At 36.4% G+C, this 27,917-nt stretch overlaps 1 protein-coding gene across 4 annotated transcripts in view; it reads left to right on the top strand.

The window, feature by feature from the left end:
- ap3b1a (adaptor related protein complex 3 subunit beta 1a) overlaps positions 1-26,123 on the top strand; it is an 86,177-nt gene extending 60,054 nt beyond the window's left edge. For all 4 annotated transcript variants that reach the window (XM_024299090.1, XM_024299089.2, XM_024299088.2 and 1 more), the window contains exons 23-27: positions 395-623; positions 7,449-7,533; positions 10,756-10,853; positions 11,505-11,643; positions 25,423-26,123. In XM_024299090.1, the coding sequence (XP_024154858.1) occupies positions 395-623; positions 7,449-7,533; positions 10,756-10,853; positions 11,505-11,643; positions 25,423-25,576 (705 nt within the window). In that variant the 3' untranslated portion in view covers positions 25,577-26,123. The remainder of the gene's footprint in view (positions 1-394; positions 624-7,448; positions 7,534-10,755; positions 10,854-11,504; positions 11,644-25,422) is intronic.
- The last annotated feature ends 1,794 nt before the right edge of the window (positions 26,124-27,917 follow it).

Below are 27,917 nucleotides of genomic sequence, written 5' to 3'. Positions count from 1 at the left end.
CCACTCTGAGCTGCTCTTTGTCCCCCGACTTGAATGCAGAGTTCCTTTTTCTCAGCAGACCCCGGACTTCTGCATTCAACCAGGGTTTGTCACATATGCAGAAGTCCATTCCTCGCCTCACTTCATGTCTCAGTCACGTGCACAAAGGGGAATGGAAATAGAAACGTCTCCTCCTCCAAATCAAACGTCCAACACAAAACATCAACATAGAGTGAAAATAGTCTGTTATGTTGGAATAAGAACACGGAGAATGCTGGAAACAGGACATCTTTAAACTCTTTGATTAGAAGTGAACAGCTGCAGGAATATACGTTTCTTTTTTTTGTTGTTGGTGGTCCGAATGCGCCGTCATAATCTGATAACGTTCTGGTCTGTTCTCGGTTTGTGTGTTCAGGTCACGTCTCCGTCTTTCGGTCCAGTGAAAACCTACGAGCTGCTTCACCACATGACCGGTAAAGGGCTGTCGGCCAAGTACCATTTCCCCCGACAGCCGTGCTTGTACCAGCCCACCATGGTGTCGGTGCAGGTCATACTGACCAACAGCTCGGACCACGTCCTGGAGGAGATCCATATAGGCGAGCGCAGCCCGGCCAGCCTGAACCTCCACTGCTTCAACACCATCGGTGAGTGGAGCGCCCCCACCAGGAGATCACAGGATGTCTGTCTGTCCACGTAAATACAGTATTTGATTTATTCATTTACTGGATGACTATTATGTTATCATTGTAGATTTTAGTAATTTAAAGGTTTAATTTGAACCACATAAAGGGTTTTTTATTGTGGGACTGCAGAGATTTGATTAGTGGTGACTCCAAAATTAGACAGAATCAAAAAGAAATTAGTCTTTCTGCTAAAAGGCCTTTACTGACAATTTTTAGATGTTTTTTTTAAGCAAAAAGGCAGAGGCTGAATAAAAATTCTGCCAAAAATGCGATGACGAAGCATAATCGATCAGTCAAAATCCACAACAGTTATTATTTTATTTATTTTTGTTGTAACCATGTTTTATTGTCATGTGTTCCAGTGGCTTTAGAAGCACAACACAGCAATTAAAGCAAATATTTGAAGAATATCAGTGAGCAAAAATAATATTTTCAATGATCAAATAACATTTCTTTCTTCTCAAGTATCATTTAAAAAGAATCATTGTCTCAAGAACAACCCTTAATACATGTCAAACACTTAAAAGTTACTCTAATTTAAAATAAAAACAAGTGACTAGAACCTTTTTTTCTTTATTTACTCAAAAAAAACCCTTTATAAATGTGTTAATTCTTTGCAAATTTTGCAGCATTTTTGAAGTTTAATCAATTTTTCCTTAAAAACTTGCGATTTTTATTTTTAAATAACTTTTTTTCTAATAAACAATGACAACAGTGACAGTTTTGACCATTTATTTTAAACTAAATAAGATCAGTAAAAAAAATGAGTAAGCTATTCAATGTTTATGATCAATAAACTCCTGAATAATGAATGATTTATAATTTAGAAGTCATTGAAAACTTTTAGCAGGAAGTTTTGTCATTTTCGCAAAAAAAGAAGTTATAAAATACTTGATTGTGATGAGACTAATATTAGGAAATTGTTATATTAAAGGTTTTTACGCGTATCATACTTTATATGGAAAAAGATTATCCGATTTTCCATAACATAAAACATCTTATATAAAAAAATACATTTTAACATAATTGAGTGTAAAAAATACTTAAACATTTTGAGGGTCCTGTTGAATTCTAAGCATTTAATCATCATTTTGTGAAAATATTTTAATTATAAGACGTTGGTTTTTGACCCATCCAGAGTGTACCAAACCTTCATCCAACAATAACTGGATTTGTGATGATAAATTCATAAACACGATCATTTAAAAAAAAAAAAAATCACATTTATTGAAAAATAGTTTTTGCACTTGGAGGAGGAGGTGACTTTTAAGGGAATATCACACGTGCTGGTCATGCCCTCCGGCCTCTCCAAGATTTAGATGGAGACGTTTTGTTCCACTCCACTTGAGGAGGAAGTGACCTTCAGGAAATGACCTCACCTTGTCCTCTGGTTCAACATTTTGGCTCTGTTTACCTTTTTGTTTCACCAACTCGCTAAACAACGATTAGGAAATGTGATGTTAAGTTTAAACATAAAAACCAGCTACAGACTGAGGACGTTTTGTTTGAGTTTGTCGTTTGTTTCTTTGATCCTTGCTGTTGTCTCTTGTGCTTTTGTTGTTGTTTGAGGCTTTTCCCTTGAAAAGCAGTAAAGAAAAACTCAGTAAAAAATAAGATTATGTGGTAAAACCTTAAAAGAATAAAGAAATGTCAACCAAAATGTTCGTAAATTGAAAAATTTGGTATTATTTTGCAGATATTGAGTCATTTTATAAACTTAAACCATTGATGAAGCTTCAATATTTAACTGTTTTGTCAATTTTAGCACCAAATTACCACCATTAAACACAGGAGAGGAAAAAAGTTTAGTAAAAACAAAAGGGAAACGGTTGAGGTCACCTCTGCTCCTTCAACATAAAACGATTATCAAGTCCTAAAAATCTTTTAAACCTTCAAGCCGTGCGCTCAGCAAATAGCCTCGTCCCGTTCCCACCCCCAGAAAACAAGCAATATTCCTCCATCTAATCCCCGTTTATTAATATCGATCTGCGCAGACAAACAGACGCCATATTTCTCCATTTCTTTCCACCCGCCGCATTTGATTGGGATCTGAGTACAGTGGGCGAGCAGCACTCCTTCAAAGGATTCCTCTCGGAGCGTGCGTGAGCATACATCCACACCGGCCCAGTCAGACGGAGGCGGTGTGCGGCGGAGCATGCTAAAACTGTCGATTGCAGCCCATTGATTGGGCATTGAAGGAACTCAAGCAGCCAAACGGTGGGTAATTTGGATCGATCCGGCTCTGCTGCTGCAGGCGGGCCGGCGGGCGGCTGGGTTTAGTTTGGATCAGCGGCAGGGGATGAATACAGACAAAGCTTTATGTTGTGTTGTTTTTTGTTTGGTAGGTGAAGGATGATATACGACAGGGCTTGTGTTCAGTAAGAACAATTATACTCGGACCACAAGGTGTTATTTCTGCTCCTCCTGACTTTTTAATAAAGTATTTCTCAATATAAATAAAATCTAACAACCCCATAAAGCACATAATAACTCTAATTTACTGCATTTATTTATTTTTGTTTCATTGATGTTCCCTCAAGGAAAGTAAATATGAACATAGTCATTCTACAGTATTGTTAATACATGAGTAGCTACTATTTAACAGTAAATAAATATATTTAATCAAACTAAACTTCAACAACTACACACTCAAATCATGGGTAGTTTAAATAGTTTGTGTATTCCTGATCAAAAATTAAAAATACTTGAAGGCAGAACAGTTTAGGAAGTAATCATTCACCAACTCTTGGTTCTCTTAAAGCAGGGGTCGGCAACCTTTCAAAGTAAAAGAGCCATTTGGGCTCGTTTTCTACTGTTCAAAACCTAGAAGGAGCCACATAGTCTTTGTTTAGAAATTAAGATTTGCTTTCACTACCTTTTTTTTGATACATATGTCTAATTTCTGGCACTAATAATAGCAAAAATATAAAAAGAAACTAGCATTACTCAAAATGTGATTCCCCCCCCCCCAACATTTTTACCTTTTACCTTAGATGCCAAATTAACCACAAAAAAAGCTAGCTCATTGCTCAAATACTAGTTATACTCCAAAATAGCCTAAAATTCCTCAGTAAACTAAATAGGTCAAAAACATTAGCATTTTGCTCAAATAGGAACTAAACTCTAAATTTAACTAAAAATCCCAGTCGGCCTAAATAAAAAATTTGACAAAAAAACATTTGCATATTCCTAAAACATTAGCTAAACAAAATTGCCTAAAAAATTCTTAGTAAACTAAACTAGTCAAAAGCTTTAGCCAGTTGCTAAAATAAAAGCTAAACTCTAAATTAACCTTAAAAGCCCCAGTAAATTATATTAACTAAAAACGTTAGCATGTTGCTAAAATAGAAGCTAAACTCTAAATTAGCCTAAAACCCCCAGTAGCTAACAGTAGCCAGAGAGCCACGATGGGGAGATGAAAGAGCCACATTTGGGTCTGGAGCCGCAGGTTGCTGACCCCCGTCTTAAAGTGAACCACAGTTCGTTTCTGCCGAGAATCCGGAACAAAGTTTCAGTCTGAATACGCCCAAACAAACCCCGGTCCGTTACCAGAACCGCTCTCGGACCCATCTTTCAAGGTGATCTCGATTTGTTTCCAGTCGGACTGAACTTGGGATATTCCTCAGTCTGAATAGTTCAAGTCGTTTAAGGTTTAAACCGACCTATCAGATGGTTTAATAAAAGTAGGAGGAGCTTCCTGGCCCTGTGTCCAACAGTCAGAACGTTTGACAGATTCTGTGTTGCCTGCTTTCCAAAAATCTCACTCCTGAGCCCTGATTGGTGAGAGAAACTAAAACCGATTCAGACTGTCTGGTTTCAACATGGCAGCGTCCATATCGCACAAAAATGGCGACTGAAATAACTCCATTTTGTTGGAGGTGACATCAAATTACCTCAAATTATACAGTCAGTAGTTCCGACTGCTGTTTAAGCTTTTAATCTCAGCTTTTTTACTCACGTTCAGAGAAACCGTGTTCAGATTGTGACAGCTAATGACTTTAAAGAAGACGAGTTTCTCATGTTTTAGCGTCACCGTTGGGTTAAAGTTGGGAATGTTATCAGATCCCATCAAGAAAAGTTAGTAAAAAATTAAAATTTGAATGTTTTGAATGCATAAAATTTCCTAAAAAACCTAAATCCATAACAGTATTTTACAATCTAAGTTTATTTAATGTACAGAGATTCATTTGCACAGTTTTATATCAGATGTTGCTAAAATTTCTTTTTAAAAACGCTCAATTACACAGCAAAAAGAAACCTGTTTACATTCTGGTAAGATTGATGGCTAATTCTCCTGCTAATGACAACTTACAGAGGGCAATTTTTTATCCGACTCAGCCATTTAAATCAAATGAAAGGGCTACACCTGTGTGTGGTTAAGAGTGCAGCCGCTTTGATTGACAAGTAAGAAGCTGAGCTGCTGCCTCTGTGTGCACTTACCGTGACGCGTTTGTTTTTGCTAATGAAATGTCAAACTCAAGGTTTTCTGTCATCTGGAAAACCAGGACGTTGAGACAGAAAACTTGTTTGTGTTTCATTTTTGAGATTTTACTAGAATGGAGATGTTTCTTAGAAGTATTGATCAAATTGTTGAGATAAAAAAGTGCACTTTCAGACTTATTGGCTCCAAATCGAGCTAAAGATCCTTTCAAAGTTTGAAACTTTCCTAACTTAGAGAGGCTATATCATGAAAAATTGACTTTTTGAGCTTATAAGTGTTTCATAATGTTAAATTTATGACTTTTTTTCTCGTAAATGTACGTGTTTTAAAGTCCTAAATTTATTACTTCAAAGGTTGTAAATTTACAAAAAAAAATTAAAATTTACAAGAAGGTCATAAATATATGAGAAAAAGTCATTAATTTACGAGAAAAATGTCTTAAATCTACGAGAAAAAAGTTGTAAATGTTAAATTACAAGAATTTAGCCGTATTATTCTGACTTTAGTGATAAGCTATGTGACATTTTTTACCCCAAAGTGGTAATTTAATGTGTTCACTCATTTCTAAGTATTTCTCTAAAAACCTGCTATATGAGCACCAACCCACGACAAATAACTGATTTCCAAAATCTTGACTGAAAAAAAAAAATACCAAACATTTCAATAACTAGATATATAGCATTACCTCCGATGGATTGATAGCTGAAGATGCTTAAATTTATAGCTAAAAACATTGAAGCTGATAGCTGAAAACGCTAAAGCTGAAAGCTAGCAAAAATATTTGGGAAGTGCCAAATGAACAGAAAAAACTCCTAGCCAAAACAGCTAGTGTGTAGCTGAAATATTAGCAAAATGCCAAATTAGCCTAGAAAACTGGAAAAAGCCTGAATTAGCCAAAACAGCTAGCATGTGGCTAAAATGTTAGCTAAACTTCAAGTTAGCCAAAAAAAACTTTTTTAAAAGCCCAAATTAGCCAAAATAGCTAGCGTGTAGCTGAAATATTAGCAAAATGCCAAATTAGCCTAAAAAAAATGGAAAAAGTCAAAATTAGCCAAAACAGCTAGCATGTAGCTAAAATGTTAGCTAAAATTCAAATTAGCCTAAAAAACTCAGAAAGCCTAAATTAGCAAAAACAGCTAGCATGTAGCTGTAATATTAGCTTACCTTCAAAATAGCCAAAAAAACTGGAAAAAAGCCTAATTTAGCCAAATAAGCTAGCATGTTGCTGAAATATTAGCAAAATGCCAAATTAACCTAAAAACTGGAAAAAAAACTAAATTCGCCAATACAGCTAGCATGTAGCTAAAATGTTTGCTAAACTTCAAATTAGCCTAAAAAAATCAAAAAGCCTAAATTAGCAAAAACAGCTAGCATGTAGCTAAAATGTTTGCTAAAATTCAAATTAGCCTAAAAAAATCAAAAAGCCTAAATTAGCAAACACAGCTAGCATGTAGCTGAAATATTAGCTAACCTTCAAAATAGCCAAAAAAACTGGAAAAAAGCCTAATTTAGCCAAGTAAGCTAGCATGTTGCTGAAACATTAGCAAAATGCCAAATTAGCCTAAAAACTGGAAAAAACCTAAATTCGCCAATACAGCCAACATGTAGCTAAAATGTTTGCTAAACTTCGAATTAGCCTAAAAAACTGAAAAAGCCTAAATTAGCCCAAACAGCAAGTGTGTCACTGAAATATTAGCTAAATGCTAAATTATTCTAAAAAACTTGGAAAAATGTCTATTTTAGCCAAATAGTTTGGGGGGTGTCAAATGTGGAGGAGGGCCGGATCCTGCCCACAACTTGGAGACAAATTTCTAATGAACTCCTGCCGCTCTGCAGAAACTATGTCCTAGAAAGCGACAAGTATTTTTTATATTTGCTAAAACACCATAATCATAATTTAAAGACCACTAGGAGAGCTTTTCAAGTGCAGTGGAGGTAAACTCAGCCTGATGGAAGGATTGGGATGTCTCTGTTTTCTCCTGCTTTTCTCTGGAGTCTTTACCGTCTTCCATCTAAGCAAAGAGTTTTCCAGTGAAATGGATCTGCTGCTGGATGGAGAAACTCTGGGGAAGAGTGTTTGGGGAGGATGTTGCCGTCTTTTGATTGTTAACGTCCCCCTCCTGCACGTTCTCCACTCAGTTCACCTCCTTCCCGCTCTCTCTCCTTGTGCTGATGCCTTTGTTGACAAGTGTCTTGTTATAGAAATAGGCTTCATTCTGCAGCGAGGCCACAGATTTGTGGTTGAAGGATGGATTCCTGCCGAACGCCGGCCTTGCTTTGTGATGTAGCCGCTGCACACTGTGCCCTTGTCACTCACTCCTCGTTTTTTTCTTTTCCTCTTTCAGAGCGTTTGGAGCCGGGGGCCTCGGTAACGGTTTCCATGGGCGTCGACTTCAGCGATTCAACACAAGCAGCCAACTTCCAGCTGTGGTTAGACAACAAAACACAACCTCATATCGCTTTTTTCTGTATGCAATCTTTCTGCTCTTTTCTCCCGCCTTCATCTTTCTTTTTGTCTACCTAATTCTCCTTTTCCGAACCGCTCTGTGCCGGTACTCCCGGGTGAGACATCAGCCGCCATTGATCCGAGCTCCCTGGAATAACAATTATTCCTCCAGTAATCAGCCCCGGCCCAAATCAGCCCGCTGAATGCCATTGGCACCGCTGCTCAGCCGATCAATAATCTTATCAGAAAATCTGTTTGAGATGGGGGAATCAATCTGGCCCAAAATGCCACAGAGCGCGGTTTGCAAGGCAATCAGAGGAGAAGCATTTCATACCATAAAACTGAAGAAAAACCAGCTAAACCACAAAGATTTAAATAAAGAATAAAGGTTTCTTTAGGTGGTAAATATAACTCCTGTTCCATTGTGTTAAAACAAAAAGATTTTGTTATTGGAAAATAGTTTTCACTTCTCCTTTCCCTCTTTATGATGAACATCTTAAATATGTTTTAAACACACTAAAGTATACATTTTTGTGTTTTTTGGACTACCTGGCACACCAGATTATCAGCACATCAGGTGAAGTGAAGCAGTCTGAAAATATGACATAACTACACTACCCACAATGCCTAGAGCAGGGGTGTCAAACATACAGCCCTGGTTTAATCTGTTCCTGTCATGAAGAGGAAAAAAAATAAAAGGATGTTGAATAAAAAGCAAGTTTATAGCCCATTTCTGTGGCGAGTTATTGTTACTTAAACGTCCGCAATGCACAATTTCGCCACTAGGGGAAGCAAAGGAAAAGAAATACAGGCAAAACAAGATTTAAACGGCGTTTCTTTCCAAGCGTGTGCCATGATGGGTAAGATGCAGTTAGCTGTTAATATACTATAAAAATGATCAGGTGTGACACCACAATTACCAAAATGTCATTGTCAAAAAGAAAATACTACTAACAATAGCTCTAGTAATACTAAGTGATTAGGCTACTCGGTTGTTTGAGGCATTTTTTTCCAACTGAGTAAACAAAAAAAAAAAAAACACAAAAACAGAGCCACAGATAAGTCGACCATAGGTTATTTTGATATTTTGTTACTGCTCCGGCCCACTTTGAGATCTGACTGGTTGAATGTGGCCCCTGAACCAAAATGACTTTGACACTTCTGGTCCAGACGGACCCAGAGGCAGCCGATTGGTCAGAGGGCTCGATGAGAAGTTTCTCTAGTGAACTGTTCTTCTTCTTTCATCTGCAATAATCAGAAAAAAACAATATAACACATAAATAAAATACTAAGTAATACTTTCATGGTTTTCACTTCCTTATATTGAAGCACAGTACATATCACTCCACCAGGCTCCTGACTACAGTACCCAGAATGCTCTAACAGCCCATCAAGCGGTATTTCTTTGTAGTCTTCCAAAGTCATTTGGACAGATTTTTGAGTTGATTGAGCAGATTGGTTCCAAGTTGGTTTAAACAAAAATATTTTTTTGAATTTTGAATAAAATTAAAGGATTTTGACCTTTTACTACCAGAGCTTCAGTTCTACTGTCTTGAAAACTTCTGTATCTTATATTGGGTTCCTTATGTTGGTAATCACAGATGTTCACAGGTCAAGTGTAGGGCTGGGTTCACAAAATCAATTAATCGCTTTGAATCGATTTAAAGTTAACAGATCAATAAAAATATAGATCGATTTAGCACATAAAGCTAGCATAATGCTAACGTTTAATGGATTTCCCATAGGATGGCTAATGCTAACACTGTGTGGACCTAAACATACATTTCTGACTAAATCAACATCTCTATAAACTCACAGGCATAAATTATCCAAACTCTTTTTAGGAAATATTTTTGAAAGAAACTATTTGTGCTCTAAAATATTGTTTTTTGCTCATTCTTTGCTTATTCTTCTTTTTTAAAAAAAGTGTAATTCTATAATGTGATCGCCACCTAGTGGCCAAACTGAAACGTCCTCCAGGAGAAGCAGAACAATGTTTACAATGTTAATGATCTGATCATTTTTGTTAGAACTTCTCCTTTAGAGAAATTACTTTGTTCTATGAACAATCTCATTATTTCACTAATACATTTTACAATATGTGAACTGTATCAGATTAATTTAAATACATTCAAAAAATACAGTACATTATTAATGTATGTCGAAACAAATGTGTATAAATATGTAAACTCAAAATTGAATTAAAGAATCAAAGAAAAAAACCCAAGAACGACAGTCCAGATGGGGACTTTTCTTTTTCCTTTTTAATTGCAGGAAAATGTACGGCAGCTCTTCTCTATGAACGTTTCTCTCTGAGAGGGAGTGGTTTGATGCATGACATTCTACAATAGAATAAAGAAATCAAGCAATATAGTGAATAAACCAAATGCAATACTATTTATGATTCTGCGTTATAGCAACAAGCTAAATCTAGCAATGAATAATGTTTAAAAAAAAAACGAGATTCACTTATAAATTTAACAGAAAATGAGATTTATCCTCCTCAAAAACAGAAAATTGGCTCACTGCTCTCATGGATCTGAGCTTATAAAACCAAATTGCTCTGAAACTTTGTAGTTTTTCTTCTCTGTTTACTTTCGTTTTCATTTTAGTACTCAAAAAATGACCACGCCCTCTAGAGGCGAACTTGAGAACAACGCCTCAGTCTATCCTCAGAACATACCGCGTTAACATTCTTTAGCTGTTTACATAATTAATGTAATTCCAGGAAACCCTGAGGTGGACAAAAGCAGATATTTACTGAAATGCAACAGTGCAGAGCCTTTTTTTCTTTTCAAAATTATCTTATTTATGTGGATCCCTGGTGGATTTCAGCCACAAATTCTTAAATATAACCAACAAAAAATAAATTACATCTAATTAAGTGACATCTACCATGTATCAAAACCATGAAGAATAATTGAAATCATTGAATTTGTTCAGAAATAGAAAATCAGCTTCATAATCCAGTGGATTTTAACTTAACGTATCTTTAATTCTGGTTGAGCTTTCTGACAATAAATAGATTTTCTGTGATAAATGAAGCTCAAAATTAACGTCTGTCAACTGTTTGTGAATGAGCTGAATAAAGTTTAAGCTAATTGTCTTTTTTTTTCTTTACTATTTATGTAAATAAATATGTGTGCAGGAAGTTTCTGAGTTTAGTCCACCTATAGTGTCCTTAAATGGTTCGTTTTTCGTCTCAGTACCAAGGAGGACCAGTTCAGCGTGTCGATCCAGCCCGCCGTGGGAGAGCTGCTGATGCCCTTCTCCATGTCAGAAGCCGACTTCAGCAAAGAGCAAAGTGAGGATGTGGTTTGTTTCAGGGACATTCTTGTCACAGCCCAGGATAAACATGCAGCCTTTTAAGCTCTAGTTTTTATTTTTATTCTATTCACATACTAAAAATATATTTTATTCATCCTTAGTTGATGTTTATTGTTTTATATGTCAGAAATAAAATACTTTTTTAATTTCTTACGAAGTAAAATCAACTAAAGAAAATTTTCAAAAAATTATTTTAACGATTTGTTGATCTAAACGCTCACTGTGCAGACGAAAACATGCCGTTTGAGAACGAGCTTAATTGTGATGAAGAAAACACAGTGGGCGGGGCCACAACCTTCTTGCTCCGCCCCATTCTGATCCATTGTAGACAACTAGATCCATGATGTATGTCTTAATGTTCCTCGTCCGAGCTGCATCTGGCTCCAAACCCCATTTTTGTTGACGGGAGAGTGTGTGAACAGAGAGCTCTCACAAAACTCAAGTGCCTAATATCCTCCTGCTGCTCTGCAGAAACTATGTCCTACAGAAAGACACCTCTTTATCCCACAGAAACGCTTTAGAGGCTTTTTCATACTTACATATATTACTTCATATTTACATGAACTCGCTGCTGCTTTTGCTTCTTATTGTTCAACTTTGTTCTGTTCTATCTTATTGTGCATCTCAGGAAATCTCCAGGGCATGAATGAAACCTCGGCAACCGTCGCCATGGCAACAGCTAACACCCCCCGCCAGGCCGTCAGCAAGCAGGTGCTGTCTGTAGCCAACGTAGGAGTGGTTTCATCCAGCCAGGACAGCATGCTCAGGTGATCGATTCGTCCATAATCAGATGTATTTTTCTAACCAGCAACCGCACAGTTTTTAGATTTGAAATGTTTTAAAAGGATTTTGATTAAATATAGAGATATGTAGCTTTATTGATATATTTAAAAAGAGCGGAAGTACATGGAAAAGTGAGCTGCTAATGAGGATGTTCAATAGAACAGAAACAGGAAAATATATGAATCCAAAAGTTCAACATTTTAGCATCAATTTGAATGAAGAAAATAAACTAAAATGTGTTTGTATTTCTGTTTAAACACAAATATCAGTAGCTGCCATGTATAATCTTATCTAGGCTAATTTCCCTTCTCACACGTTTGACAGAATCAAGTCCACAAAACCGTTAAATAAACTGCTCTTAATGCAATCAATAAACATAAGCAATTATGAATTAATATAGAATATTTATTATTTTATCTGAAATTCCTTGAGACGACCTGGACAGAAAATATGACCTTTTCTGTCTAAAATGTAACTTTCAAGGATAAGCATTGAACACGATGGTGGCAGTATTATAGTTCCTGGCTGTGTGGTTTAATACTTGATTTAAATATTTGTATTAAATGCAACATTTACCCTTTCAGTGAAATAAAAGCTCATTTTAGTCAAAAGCGTTTGCTAAATTGTACATTTTTTATTGGGACAGTGCATGTTCATGACATTAAGTGAGGCCTCAAGAATGTATGCGGTTATTCTCTGCTATTTTTATTTTTTTATTGGCTGTTTGATCCCTAAGATGTTACAAAGATTAACACCAACATAAATATTTTACATTTTGTGGATATACTTACAGTATATTGCGCTTTTCTACCTTCCTTGAAGACCCAAATTGCTTTACAGTCGAGATCCAATTCACCCATACACATACATCGCCCAAAGATACTTGACATAAGGCTGGGAATCAAACCTGCAATCTTCTGATGAAGGGTCGACCGCCTTATTGCTGCACCACAGCCACCCTGTTGCATTTCTATAAAAAAATGACTGAATTAGATGGTTCAATCTGTTGGTTCAGTCAAACTAGTGTCACTTCATCAAGAGTGAAAGAGGCTCCGCCTCCAATATTATTGATGAGAATAGCAAGCCAGTTTGCTGCTAGCATGGCATAGTTGAAATGCTAATCTTCTTTCTTCTTGTCTTTTTAATGCAAAGAAAACACTTTTCTAAGTTATATTTTAATTTCAGCTAATTTTAGTAGATTTTATCATTTAATTTTAATATGCTTCGGGGTTTATCTGGTTAAAATCCTTCTAAAGATTGTTTTTTTATAAAAAAAAAAAAAGACAGATTTTCTCTTGCACCCTTTGTGTTTAGAAAATAGTTCCCCTACAGTGTCATTATTAATAGATATTAAAAATTAATAAATGATTGAACTAAAAAAAAGTGATATCAAATCATCTGTAGTTTTTACCTTGAAAAGGGAAGTTTGATTTAGTTTTGCCTTTTTTAGACACTTAGTGTTGGCAGTTAAAATCAATGAAAGTTCTCAATCCACGTCATTTTGGCCCGATCGGCTTGCCATAGACCACAGATATCTTGATTTTTGCTCTCATTGTACGTTTTTGTGTTGAAAACTGGAATCGTGGATGCTGCCGTCGGGTCTCCACACCGTTGTTTGTGAGCCTTCTCCAACCAGCCGCTTGTGTGAAGTTGTTGTTGAGTTGTGTTCCTGTGCAGTGGAAGTGTCTGTGTGTCTCCGCCGGCGTCACAGACATGCCAGGGGAATGCCCTGAGAAGCCTGCCTGTGTAATTGGTGTACACAGAGTGTGCTAATGAGCTTCCTCCTCTGTCACGCACACCCGAACACCTGATGGATAATTACACCTCTCGCTCTCCCTCTGTTTCCTGCTTGGCCTCTCTTTCTCTTCCCCTCCACACCTCCATCTGTCTCTCCGTCAGCCTCTTTGTCTGCCTCTGCATCCCTCTGCTCCTGGCCTCTTACCGGTCTTTGTAACGTGGACATTTGATTATTTGTTTTTGTAGAGTTGAGCTAAAAGAGAAGAACACAATGCAACAAGAAAAAAGGCAGAATCGGTGAAAAAGTGTAAGGAAACAGCAGAGAGACGTTTGCTTGAAGGAGCGAGTGGAAATCGATGTTTGCTGGTGGGAGAGGCCTGCATCCAATAAGCCCATACTTTGTTCAGAATAACCAGCTGTTCAAACGACTCGATGCTATTAATCTCTGTTTTTGTTTTGGCTCGATATTAAACCAACCGCCTTCAAAACAAAAAGCCTTATAGTCCTGAATATGATCAGAAACAATTAGATATATCCAAAACTGGACGGAGGAGGATGTTCAAATACGCGGTTTTCTCATTTTTCATTCATAAAAAATAGCCTGTAATTAAATAAATCTGCTAAATATAAATGTATTTATTTTTAAAAATATTTCTAGCTGTTTTAAGACAGTAAAGCTCCTCACTACACACTTTAAACACCTTTCTTGTATAGAATTTTTTTTTGTTTAAACTCTTAAAGTTCAAACCTTTGTAGAAAAATAAGTAGTTTTATAGGATAAAAACAAAGATCCGATCACGATGAAAAATGCATCTACATTTGTCCAACTAGAACCTATTCTGTAGCAGGAGACGAGGCACAGGTTGATTGACAAGGTCAACAGCCAATCAGAACACAGAACACAATGTGCTGTAAAAATAAATAAATAATAAAGCAGGCAAAATTCAGGTAATATCCACAAATGCAACTGTGATTACCTGAAACTACAATCTGCTTGTAATTTTTCATTGATTATCATTTAGTTCAAACAATGTTTTTGTTATAAATTTATATAAAATAATATTTATGGCTATAAATGTAAAAGTTTGAGCTACAGATGTGAGATAAAAGCTTTTTTACGAGGCTGTATAGATTTGTTTGCATACTTGTTTGTTTTAAGGCAAGTATGCAGAAAAATGGTTCCAACAGTTTCAACCATTTGTTTAGGAGCCTAAGTAGTTATTTTTCATTCAGTTTTTTTTTGGTTTTTGGTGGTTTTGAGCCATTTTTGTACAAACAAAAAAAGACTCAAATACACTAAATTAGAATATCTTAACGTGAGACTGTGATATTTTCTCCCATTCAAGTCAAATGGTAATTTTCACAACACCAGTTCTAAAGTTAAAGACCCATTCCAAATAAAATTGTGTTTTTTTTGTGTTTTTAACATGTTCTTGTAGCATTTTTCTTTTAGTAGAGGACCTGGATAAAAGAATTTACGATTAGAACTGTGTATTTCTTCTTTATTCAAATCGTGTTGGATCAGAAAACTGGATGCTAGAAAAAGCTGAGATTATTGATGCAGCTACTGATCAAAAGTCAGAGGCTGACCGCTCTACCCCAGCACCACTTAAGAGGCTGAGGAGTTACTACATCATTTCTCCTATGATTGAAACGTTGGAGAATTGTGACGAAAAACGGATGAAATGTTTCTTGTCTCAAACCAGACAGCAGTGGATGCAGTTTATTTTTGACAAACAGAAAATCTGCAGTTTGTAGATGTTTGTTATTTACAGCAGAACTACAAATATCATGATGGTTTCTGAAAGGGGCGGGGCCACAGCTGCCTCCCAGCCACGTCGACAGTATATAGAGATGGACAAAGCACACATAGAAAATGTCTTACTTCTGGTTCCAACCTAATTAACTCAATTCAGTGACCATTTTACCACAATGTGGACGTCACCATGTTGGAACCAGACAATATTAGTACGCAGTGATTGGTCCGAGTAAATATTTCCATGGCAACCACTCACGGTAATCTGTAGTGAGCTTGTTGGAAAGCCACACCCCTTCCACTTAACGCCATCTTGGGATAATCTGTTAATCAAACATTTTGAAGTGGGAAACCACATGCTTTTAATGAGGCATCTGATTGGTCAGTTTATGACTTGAATAACTTGTGATGAAGAAAATATATCGTGAAAAAAATTTAGAATTATCAAGAACATGGTAAAAAGAGATAGTAGAGCAAGAACGGTTATTCTAACCAATAGAATGACCGAGTAACAGCTGTTTATGGGAGTTTGGCTTTCTGGGACCAGCAGGTACTTCCTGTTTGGAAGGTAAGGGGGGAGGGGATAATCTGGACACATCATCCCCTCCCCCCTCCTGTTCCAAATAGGAAGTACCCGCTGGTAAACTGGCCAATCAGGTGCCTTAATAAAAGCATGAACGTTCAAAACATTTCGAGCCTCCTTTCAGTGGAAGGGGTGTGGCTTTTCAACGAGCTCACTCCTGATTAGAGAGTAGTTGCCATAGCAATACTGACATCTGGTTCCAACAGAAAAATGGCAACTGAACTGACTTCATCGGGTTGGAACCAGGTTCTTTGTCCATCTCTATATAAGTCAATGGTTCAGTTCTGATGGGACTGTCAATGCCCAGCAAAAAGCTTTGTACCCCAATTTTTATGTCAATATTAAAATCATTTTTGATTAAAGATGAAGAAATCATCAATACATGCTTATGTAAGAATTGCAAAAATAACAAAAACACTATTTTTAAATACAATCTGAAGCCCCTCAAATGATTTGTTTTGCCCCTGTAACATGTATGCCCGCCCCTCGGATTTTTGAAGAATTTCTACACTTTTAAAAACATTTTAAGCTTAAATAGTATTTTAGTATTAATATAAATAATAAAACTGTTTGAATTCTTCTCTCCCTCCAAATAAAATGTTCTAAGAAGACTTTTTTTCAGCAAAACTTCAGTAAGAAGTTTCCGTGCTTTTATTTTGTAGAGTTCCTGCCTCTCTCGCTTTCGTCGTTCTTCTGCGATGAATCCGAGCCGTACAGACAACAGAAGTAATCGATCACATCGGATACACCCACTGAGTGCTGATTGTGGTGGTCACTCCGCGTTAAAGGTGATGTCACCTCCATCCCTCCCCAGCGTGGGGACGCTCCCCAGCTTCAACCAGACCCCCACGGTTTATCACCGAAACCCAAATGGAGTCAAACCGCCTCCTCTGCTATTCCTGCTGCCGCCAGCAGGGTGCAGCACTGCTTTTCCCAAGCAGCCCCTGAAGTTGGAGGGGTGCTGCACAGGGAGGGGGGGTTGTTGTGCCACTGAAACACAGAAATTGATTGCTGGAAAGGAGGATGGCAATAAATCAAGCAGGAAAGCAAATGTAGAAAACGCTGTTCTTGTTTATGTCTAAACAGGCGGAATAGAATAAATGTGCTCTATTTTTCAGTCCGTTTGAAAGCAAATTTGATCGGATTCTGCACGCACTGCCAGGCTTTCTGGTTAGGGCCTCACCCCCCCCCTTCAAAAAAACAAACTCGTTGATTTATAAGCAAAAATTCTGTCTCTTCTCCACCAGATTGTAATTAGATTATGTTTCTGTAAAGGCAGAATTTTCCTCTCTTCTCCTCCGCTGGCTCTGAGTTTAATCATTCAGTCTGCAGATAATGAAATGCTGGTCTGCATCCACGGCTTCGGCGGACGCCCTCCTCAGCCGCTGCAAAAGGTTGCGTGTTCAAGTCCGTCTTCGTCTCATCTTTTCTTCGATTCATTCTGTTCCTGCTTCTAATTTGGGTTAATGCCGTCGGCCATCTGCCTGGGTTCTGGCCCCGCTGACCCGCCCCCACCAAGGACTCGTCCTCCCGTCCACCTGGACCAGAAGCGGCGCTGCACTGTGTCTGAATTCCCTCACTGCTTAGTGCACTATATTGGCCTTTTTTGGGGTGTCTGAATCTACATTTCCAAACTCATAACCTTGGAAATTTCTCTGCAAATAACTAGTGTACATGAATTCGAATATAGACCACAATGCATTGCGTTCAAGCACAAAAAAAGTATGTTTTCACAATCAGAACGTGCGTTTACTGTTTCATGGTGCTGTCTGACTCTACAGGTATGTCTAAATTCCCTCATCCAGAACTATTTTAAGACATTCGGACACCGTACTCATTTTATTTTTACATTTTTTTATGGCAAGTATGACATCATTGATTTCAAAAAATGAAAATCTAGTTATGACTCCACTGTTTTCCGATGAAAACCTCGACGGTTTATTAAAAAATTACATTTAAAATACTTTTTTTCTGCAAGAATTTTTCAAACGCAATGCATCGTGGTCTATGTTGGCCTACGTAGTGAGCATCGATGCACACTGGTTTTTTGCAAAGGCTTGTGGGAAATTTCTAGAGCATTCAATTCAAATGGCAAAACTGTACTAAATAGTGAGTCGTGAAGGAATCCAGACACAAAATCCAGCACCATAGAAATTACCCAGAAGTCTTTGCAAAAAAACAGTGTGCATCGAAGCCCAATAATATGGCTAATATAGACCACAATGCATTGCTTTGAGCAATTTTCCTTGAAAATAAATAATTAAATTATTTTTTTTTTCCATAAACATCAAAGTTTTCATCATTAGAACTGAATGGATTCATTAAGTCTTAGTAAAATGCTCCTATTTAAAAGGTTTTACTTTGTGAAACCAGTGACGTCATGTTTAATCGTTTAAAAGACAAAATAAGTTGTGAGCCTGGTGGCAGATTTGCTTTTTAAATACCCTGCACTAGATTGTTTTTTAGTAGATAGTAATTAAAGTTCATTTATAAAGCACCTTTCTCAGACATGGGTCACAAAGTGTTTCACAATAAAGAAAACATAAAATACAACCACAGTTTAAAAAGTATAAAAACAAGAATAATCAGCCACAATAAAAAGAAACAAAACCAGCAATTTTAAGGGTATATAAAACAAAATTAGGTAGGAAATTCTGACATTTTAAAAATCCAGTACCTAGTGCTGGGCGATATAGGAAAAAGCTGTAAATCACAATATAGATGATTTTATATCACAATAACAATATAGCACAATAAAGTATTATTTTCAATTATTCTCTGAAAAAAATTGACAAAAATGTAGTTGTTTACTTATCTCTGACATTTTTTTTCAAGTAACGTGTAGCGGATTTGTCACAAATGACAGTTTCAAGTTTTTCACAAAAGTTCAGCAATAAAACTAAACAAACAATAGAAGAGAAATAGACACTTTTCTATCAACCACTTGATATGTATCGTCATATCACCCAGCACTACCAGTATCCTAGACATTTCCCAGAAGTCTCTGCGAAATTCTCACTAGATTGGCAAATATAGACCACAATGCATTGCATTCACATGATTTGTCATTTAAAAAAGTATGTTAATATAGATATTTTTTTAATAAATGATCCAAGTTTTCATCATCAGAACACTTAAGATTCATAGATAGTCTTTGTAAAATGTTCATATTTGTTATTTTGTTGCTTTGGCTAACGGGTGACATCATATTGGCCGTTTAAAATGTATAAACAAAAGTCGTGAGCTCATGTCGAAATTCAATCACCACTTGGTGCACTATATGTCGTTTTTTTAAGGTGTCTGAATCTACAAAATCTAGAAAATTTCAAAGCTAACTCAACATGTGAAGACAGACCACAATGCAGTGTGTTTGTACGTTTTTTCATGTGATAAAAAAAGCATCACCGTATTTTCTGGGGTATAAGTCAAACTTTTAGGATAAGAGTGTGACGTGTCAGAGCAAATCTGCCAAGTCCAGCGTTTCTAAAAAAATAAATACAAGAATACTAATCTATTGATCTGTATGAGAAAAATATCAACGTTAAAGAGGGAAAAACTCAGATTCTCATCCTTGTTTGTTTTGGACAACACTTCTTCTGCTGCTGTCAGTAGCAAATATGTCAGATACAGCGCCCTGTGAGGATTGTTATTGGAAACAACTGCTAAAAGACAACTGGTGTTTGCTAAAAAAATAACAAATATATGAGCCTTTTGATGTCAAAAACAATAAATAAAATACAAATAAGTCGCTCCTGAATATAAGTCGCACCCCTGGTTAAACTGAAAAAACCTGCGACTTATACTCTGGAAAATACTAGTATTTTTTGTATGAATCATCCAAGTTTTCATCATTGGAACATTCATATAAAGTCTTTGTAAAATGTTCATATTTATTTGGTTTTTACTCAGGAAAATCTGTGGCGTCATATTTGGTGTTAACCCTTTAACACCTGAGGCGTCAGCAACCGTTAACACGATAATTCCAGTATATTGTGAAGGAGAAAAAATGTATTTTTGTTGTTTTTATAAAAATTACACCTAAAACTTTTATTTCTGTGTTGTAAAAACAGTTTGCTAAACATTCTGGGGGTTTCTACAACAAAATTAATCCTATTTTTCCAGATGGAATTTTCTGTTTTTGCATAAAGGTATATCTAGTGTGTGCATATAACATGGAAAAGTGTCAAAATAAAGGTAGTGGTACGTAGGGGAAGTTGTGCTGATTAAAAATAAGCAGGTAGTCTCTTAAATGAAAATGCAGAAAATTCAAATATAGACAAAAACTGAGTTTTAGCCTCTAAGGAGTTCAAAATAAATGTTCTAAATGTACAGTTTTGCGTGTGATTTCATATTATGATTTTATATATTCACTATATATAAGATTTTATATATTTAGATAATAAGTGACAAAAACTGTAACTAAGAAAAAAAAGAAAAAAATCAATGCAGATTAATTACGATTTATTTTTTACAGATTTGCGATTAATTCTGCTTTTTTTTTTCATTGATTCCTGACCTTAATATAGATGATTTCATTTCAAAAATGAAAATGTTCGTTTTTTTTTTTTTTTTGTCATATTTGTCGTTTAAAATAAAAAAAAGTCGCGTCTACATCACTATCTGGTCTTGTAGGGGTGAGGGAGTGAATTCGGGTAGCTGCTGTGGTGCAGCGTCTTCAGGTGTTGGAGGTCTCCCTCACTGACGTGGACGTAGAGGTGAACCTCCTGCCAGTTTGGAGGCAGATGGAACGCAGACGTTCTCCCACTGAGGACAATCGGGGATTATTGGAGAGCCGACGGAGGTTTGACTTCTCTGCATAAGTGCGGAGCGCCCGGCACCGGTGACCCGCGTCAGGCCCGGTTTTGTCATTGCGTATCAGCTCCTGGTGGCTCAGGAGAAGCTAAGGTCTCCAGAGAGGAGCGAGGAGCCTCAGGGTGGTGTTAACCGCCGCTTAAATGATAGATTTATATCCTAAATCCATTAGCGGAGCCTCAGGGGGTACACGACACCTCAGGCGGGTAAGGGGGGTTTTATGGTCACAAATTATCATTAAAGTCACTAAAAATGTTTCTTAAAGGCAGAAGTTTGTTTTATGTCTGTAAGGAATTCATCTCTTCGGCGTGGCGGCGGCGGCGGTTTCCTGCTGAAGTGGCTAATATTTTAATTAAGCCCGAGGAGGACTCTCTCTTCCTCCCTGATAAACTCCCTCCTCTCTGTTGATGGTAATTTAGAAACTCCCCAGAGACGCCGACAGACACGATGTGTCCCCCCCCCTCGTGCTAATTGGTGGACGAGTACGGCACGCCGCCACAGGCCTCTGCAGCGGCGTCCGGCTGGTCGGCCGGCCTGCAGTGGCGGGGGGGCTTTGTTGCGGGGATGTCATGCTAAATGCAGGCAGATGGCTGGAGGGGGGGTGGAACGAGAGAGGGGGGGTCACACTGGGTCGTAGCCTCTGTCCGCCTCTTGTTAGCGCTCTCAATGGGGACCATGTGCGCCCCAAATTTGCCTCCAGTCTGCGCGGACGGTTTCCAGGGAAACGGGGGGACTGGTGGTCCACAGGGAGCGGGTGGGACCGGCGCTGGTCCCAGGACCCCCACGCTCGCTCTCATGGACTGTGGCAGTCCATAAAAGCGGCTGGAGTGGGCGTGTCCGCCCCCCGATGGCTCCCCGCTCTGCAGGATAATGGACTGTCTGCGGCTTCACGCCGCAGGTTTCCTGTCACGGCGGTTTCCCTCCGTCGCTAATTCAGGGTAATTACAAGATGAGGTGTCGGGGAATGTCCCGCCAGTGGATTATGAGTCTCTTCACTTTTATCGGGTTTTTATCAATGAAGACATTTTTACATTTGAACTGTTTCATTTATTTTATATTTAAAAGAAAACGTGAAAGGAATCATTGAATCACGGTGACCAAAACAAATGGAGAAACCATTGTTTATTTTACATTTAAATCAATTTAAAAACTCATTTTCCAGCTTTATTTCTTTGTTTTTGAAAACAAATTCCTGAAAAAAACATTTTTTCTATTAAATTCTTCATATTTAATGTTTGTGAAGGTCATGAGGTCAAATCTGGATCATCTTAACCCTTTAAGGCCTAAGCCTCAAAATGTCCGCCTGGACTTTTCTGCTAATTTTGACTCTGAAAGGGTCAGAGAATGTCCTACAAATGTGTGCTTTTGCCCCTTTTTCCAGAAGACATTGAATTTTCAATATAAATAATCATTTTACATTTTTTTTTAATTCTAAAATAGTGTTAGACCAATTTAAAAAGTAAAAAAACACAAAATCGAAATGTGATTTTTAGATTTTTTAGTGAGAAAAACAGTGCAAATGTACATGAAGAACAGATTTTGTTTGTTAAAAGATTAATTTTATTCAATGTCAAGCAATTTACAACAACATTTTTGTATATTTCCCTCTAAATGTGCAAAAAACAGGGCATAAAATGCCAAATATCTACAGGCGTTTTTGGTGACACAGTGGAGATCTGTCCTCTTTGGCTCCTCAAAGGTCTTGGTGATGCTGCCAGTGACAGTCCAAAGTCCCAAACTTCCAGGAAGTGCTCTTGGTGCAAAGTTTGCAGCATCAGTGGGAAAAGATTTCACCTGGTGATGGTTTTCTGTACTTAGAGATGGTTGGACACCTGGGATCCGTCTGGGGTTGAATCTCAGTGGATGAGGATCTCCATCAGATGGTTCTGAATCTCTTCCACTGTTGTTGATGTGATGAGCAGCTTTGATCTCTGACCAGATCACCAGAACCTCCAGCATCCTCACGTTTTCTCATCTTTGGTCCTCCAGCATCATCAGCTGCAGCCCACAGGACACTTGAAGAAACATTGTTTTTATTTATTATGATATTTACTTCCTGAACAAACATAAATATATGCCTATTTTATAAGATTACTTATAATATATGAGTAAAAAAATAATCTAACTGACATCTGAATGTCATTTCTCTCACACAGTTTGTGTTTCAGAGTAAAAACTAGCTAGCAACTGCTTGATTCCTTCAGGAAAAAACACGGAAATGCAGCTCCACAAATGTTACCTTTTCTCGCAAAAAATGACTCCTTATTGTTGCTCCTTCGGTCCCAAGGTCTTCTCTGAACCTCCATGAAGGTTATATTCCCCACGATGGTCGTCTTTCAGACATTTAACTTATTTTTTTCGCCGTTATAAAAACTCTCTTCGACCGCTCCGGTCTCTGCATCTCTCCTCCGCTCCGTCTGTCTCACCGGTAAACAACGGAGCCCCCCGCGGGCTTCTGGGTAGAATTACCGTAATGAACCGATATTCACGAGAAAGCGCAATGTCTCAGCTTTCAGAAACTGTTGAAATTTTTAAAATAGAGCAAACGGTTCAGGAGTTACGGTAATTCAAAGAGCACGTGTCCAAATGTGTCTGGGGCGACACGTTCGCCCTTAAAGGGTTAAAGTGAATCAAAATTAGATTGTAAATTTATTTTTTATTATAAATTTGAAACTTCTAATGTATAATGTATAAACTTATATTTTCAACGTTTGTTTTAAGTTTTTCTTCCATTTTGTTTTCAGTTCTCAGTTTGTAGTTGTAGAAGTTTTTGGAGTTTAGCCTGATTTTACGTGGGGGCGGGGCTTTGAGCCCATTGGCTGCTGGTCCATGATTGACGGAAGTGATGTAGCAACTTCTGGAAGAGCGTCTGGACACACTGGGGAATACAGAACACAGAAAACATTGTTTTACGCCGTTCACGACTCGATGTCAATCATGCTCCAGTAGCCAATGGGCACAAAGCTCCGCCCCCTCATGAAAATATGGTCATCTCCAAAATTGAAACTTTAAACTGAGGACTGAAAGCAAAAGAGACGTAGAAACGAAAAAGCAAAAGCAGCTGTTAAAAAAAAAAAAAAAATCTTTACTTTGAAATTTTCAAATTTACACTTTGTGTTTTAATTTTCAGTTTTACTTTTAAGGTTATTATGTGTACTTTGGAGTTTAAAACTGTTTTATTTTTTTTTCCAGATTAATAATCTGGTTTTTCATTTACTTAAAGATAATCCTGATTTGAGAAACTTCTTATTAATCCAGATCTGGACTTCAAATCTTCTCATGCACATATTTTTGTTTTCCTAAATTTTCTAAAAAGTATACTCCCATAATATTTTCCAGTTTTCCACACAAATGTCTGCATTTCTAATGTATAACACTGTACCTTTTTTCATTTTTAGCACAAATTTAGTTTAATTTTAGTTTTTTCTAATGTCAAACTGAATCTTTTCTCCTTTTTTACACATTTTTTTCTAATGTAAAACACTAATTTTTTAACACAATTTTTCTTTTTTTCAAAACAAAAAATTTGAATCATTTTCAGTTTTCAACACAAATTTTGTAGTGTGAAACTCTAAATCTTATTTTTCAAACACACATTTTAGTTTTTTCTAATGTAAAACTCAATCTTTACTTTTGTTTTTTCAAAGTAAAATTTTGAATAATTTTTAATTTTTTAACAGAAATTTTAATGGTATTCCTTATGTAAAACAATGAACCTTTTTTTATTTTTAGCAAAGATTTTAGTTTAAATTTTAGTTTTTTCTAATGTAAACCTGAATATTTTTTGATTTGCAACACACATTTTAGGGTTTCTGATGGAAAACTCTAAACCTTCTTCAAATATTGAAGTTTCTAACTTTTTGCCAAAGAGATTTGTATTAAAATAATTTCAAAATGACATTAAACTTCATTGTAAAAGACAGAAACTAATGTTTTGTGCATTGCAGCATAAAAATCTGAATAAATTCTCCATCCTCTCAGATGTTTTAATGTTGTTCCCCGCTGGTTGTCTCAGAACATTTTGTGTCCTCATCTTTAATGTAATAAAACATCATAAATGTACATTTATTTTGTGTTTGAGAACAAAGAATTCCTGAAAAATCTCTTTGTTAATCAAATTTCTGCTATTTAATATCTGAGACTTTGTTATTTATCCAGGTGATGATTTTGACTTCTACTTTCTTCTTTTCCTTATATTTGAATTTTTCTATATTTTATATTTTTTATATATATTTTTACCACAAATCTTAAGTTTTCCTACATTAAAGTCTAATAAAATTGAAATATTTAAACATATAAGTTAGCATTTTGGTAATAAAGGTAGTATAAAGGTAGTATTTTGTCTCTACATTTAAAAAAAAGTTGAATTCCTATAAGATCTATTTTTTTAAATTACAATATTTGTTTTGCACAATTATTTAAAAATGTGTTTGAAATCATTTTCTCATGAAGTTCCACTTTCTCATACATTTATTTAAAGATCAACTTAAATGTTTTTTTTTTGTTTCTACCAAAAATAATTTTTTAAATACAAATTTTCCAAAAAATATATCAAATCTTGAATTTATGTATATATTGTAAAACCTGAAAAAACTTAAATCTAAAACATGTTTTTTCTGGAACTTCCATGACTTAATTAGTTTCAAACAAATGGATGAAGCTTCTTTAAAAAGACTTTAATTATCATTTCAAAAATATTAGAGAATATTGGAAAGAAAATCTCATTTTATTTGAATCAAACGTGTTTTTAACAGGAACCTTTAAAGAAGTGAAGCACATTTGGTTCATTTTCTTCCCCAGAAACCAGCATCAGACTTGAACCCTGAACCCAGAGAAGTTTCCGGTTCCGTTCTGACAGAAACTCTTCTTCTGCAGGTTTTCTGGACGGACGGTCAGCAGCAAAGCTCTGGTCCTGGTGTCTCTGGACCTGAAGGAGCCGCCCGCCGTCCTGCTCACCATCAACACCGACAAAACCGTCATGGCGTCCATGTTGCTCCGAGACCTGAAGCGAGCCCTGGCCCAGGCGTAGAGCGTGCTGCCCGTACCCCTGCAGTAATTATAAGGCTTGAACAACAGGAAGATCTCATGTTTTTATTCCCACGTTTCAGATCAGCCGCTGAAGTTTCAGATCTTCAGAATCGAGCTGAGAAGATCAGAAAAAAAACCAAAAACTTCTTTGGTTTTCTTTTTATTTAAAGAAATGTGGGAATAAACGTTCACTCCAGTAAAAGTATTTCCAAAAAATGCCAACTTAAGTGTGCCACCTTTTCTTTACTCACAGAAAAATATGATTAAAATAGAGTTTATCCCAAAAGGAGCAAATATTTACATTTTCTAATGTTTATCCATTAAAACATGAAACTTTATGGTTTTCTAATTGAGTTTTCCTGGTAATTAAAAAACAAATACATTTTGAATATTTGAAAAGCTTTAAAAGAAATTGAAGAAGTTTTACATTCTTCTTAAAGTTTGTAAAAATATCTTTAAGGTTTGAAAGACAAACATCAGGCTCCACCCACTTTTTAAACTGTATGCATTTCTGAACAATAAACTTTTGACTTTATCAGAACTGGAAATGGGAATAAGTTTGTTTTCTTCAGACTCCAGAGAACATTTGACACGAAGCAAAAGCTCAATATTTGCACCTCCTGAAAAAGTTTTTCCATTTTTTTCTGCATTTATTCTCTACTTGTTCATCTAATCTAATCATTCGAATAGAAACGTTTCTGCACTAGAGTTTCATTTATTAAGGAGAAAAGAATGAAATGTGCAACCAAATCACTTTGACAGAAACCCAAAAGAAAAAACACTCGAGGAAACCGAAGTTTCTCTGGCGATTCTCCTTTTTTTTCCATCAGTTTTATGATCAGAGTGAAGAAGCGATCTCCCTAAAACAGACGTTTGACATTATACAGTAGTATACAGTCAGTATATAATGACATTTTATCTGAGTTCTGGCATCTGTGTACTCACTACTGATGATGTCATCAGTACTAATGTCTGAATCAGAAGACTCTATTTTACCTTCTCTCCGGTAGGAGTATCGAGATGAATTTAGATTTGGCCTCATTTCAAATTTACATTTATTTTTCTCATTTTTGATATTTATTTTAAGTTTGAGTGCTTTAAAGTTAATGCTGCGTTCACTCGTACATTGACGTGGTGACTTCCAATGTAAAGTCAGGGTCAGGGGTGACGAACTCAAAACGATGAAGCTGAAACACGAAAACGATGAGGCTGAAACACGAAAACGATGAAGCTGATAGACGAAAACGATGAAGCTGAAACACGAAAACGATGAAGCTGATAGACGAAAACGATGAAGCTGAAACACGAAAACGATGAGGCTGAAACGGGAAAATGATGAAGCTGAAACATGAAAACAATGAAGCTCAAACATGAAAACGATGAAGCTGAAACATGAAAATGTTAAAGCTGAAACATGGAAACGGTGAAGCTGAAACATGAAAACGGTGAAGCTGAAACATGAAAATGTTAAAGCTGAAACATGAAAATGTTGAAGCTGAAACATGGAAACGGTGAAGCTGAAACATGAAAACGATGAAGCTGAAACTTAAACGATGAAGCTGATGGATGAAAACGATAAAGCTGATAGCCATCTAAAATATTAGTTAAATGCCAAATTAGCCTAAAAAAGCAAAAAAAAAAAAATCTTAGGTTAGCCAAAACAGCTAGCATGTTGTCGAAATACACTCCATAAAAGACTTTAAAAAAAAATTAGCCAAAACAGCTAGCATGTAGCTAAAAAAATATAGCAAACTGGGAAAAATGGGAAAAAGCCAAAACTCTAGCAGAATGACCATTTTTAAAACTTTAAAACCATAACTTTTTAACATAATTACGAATAATAAAAAGGCAGGAATATTATTCCAGAATAAATCAACTTAAACCTTAAATAACTTTCAATATTTTACTCTGCATAAAAATATATTTTGTCAAAATGATAAAAGTTAGAAATGAGCTCAAGATAACATCGGGTCATTAATAACAATAAATTAAAATCAAGGGCCGGGTCCGGCCCCCGGGCCTTGACTTTGACACATGCACTAGAGGCAAATGAATGTAAACACTCATTTCAATCTTCTGCACTCAAAATTCTCATTACTCTGTTTTTTAAGTACAATTTTGGGCTTAAAAAACACACAGCCGTTGAAATTTAATCCAAGTCAAGCTACAGCCTTTTTTCGTCTGCTCCTGATTCACAATAATTTATTAAAAGAAATGCTCAGAAATCCCTTTTTAATCTTAAAATGTCCTGTATTGTGAGAAAATACCACAGGAACATGTTAAAAACGTCATTTTTATTGGAGCGCGTCTTTAATAAATGGGCTTTCTGATCCTCCAACTGA

The sequence above is a fragment of the Oryzias melastigma genome, linkage group LG12 (assembly GCF_002922805.2).
Source record: "Oryzias melastigma strain HK-1 linkage group LG12, ASM292280v2, whole genome shotgun sequence".
Lineage (NCBI taxonomy): Eukaryota > Metazoa > Chordata > Actinopteri > Beloniformes > Adrianichthyidae > Oryzias > Oryzias melastigma.
Note: the sequence above shows the minus strand (reverse complement) of the source record. Positions and strands in the feature narration are given on the sequence as shown.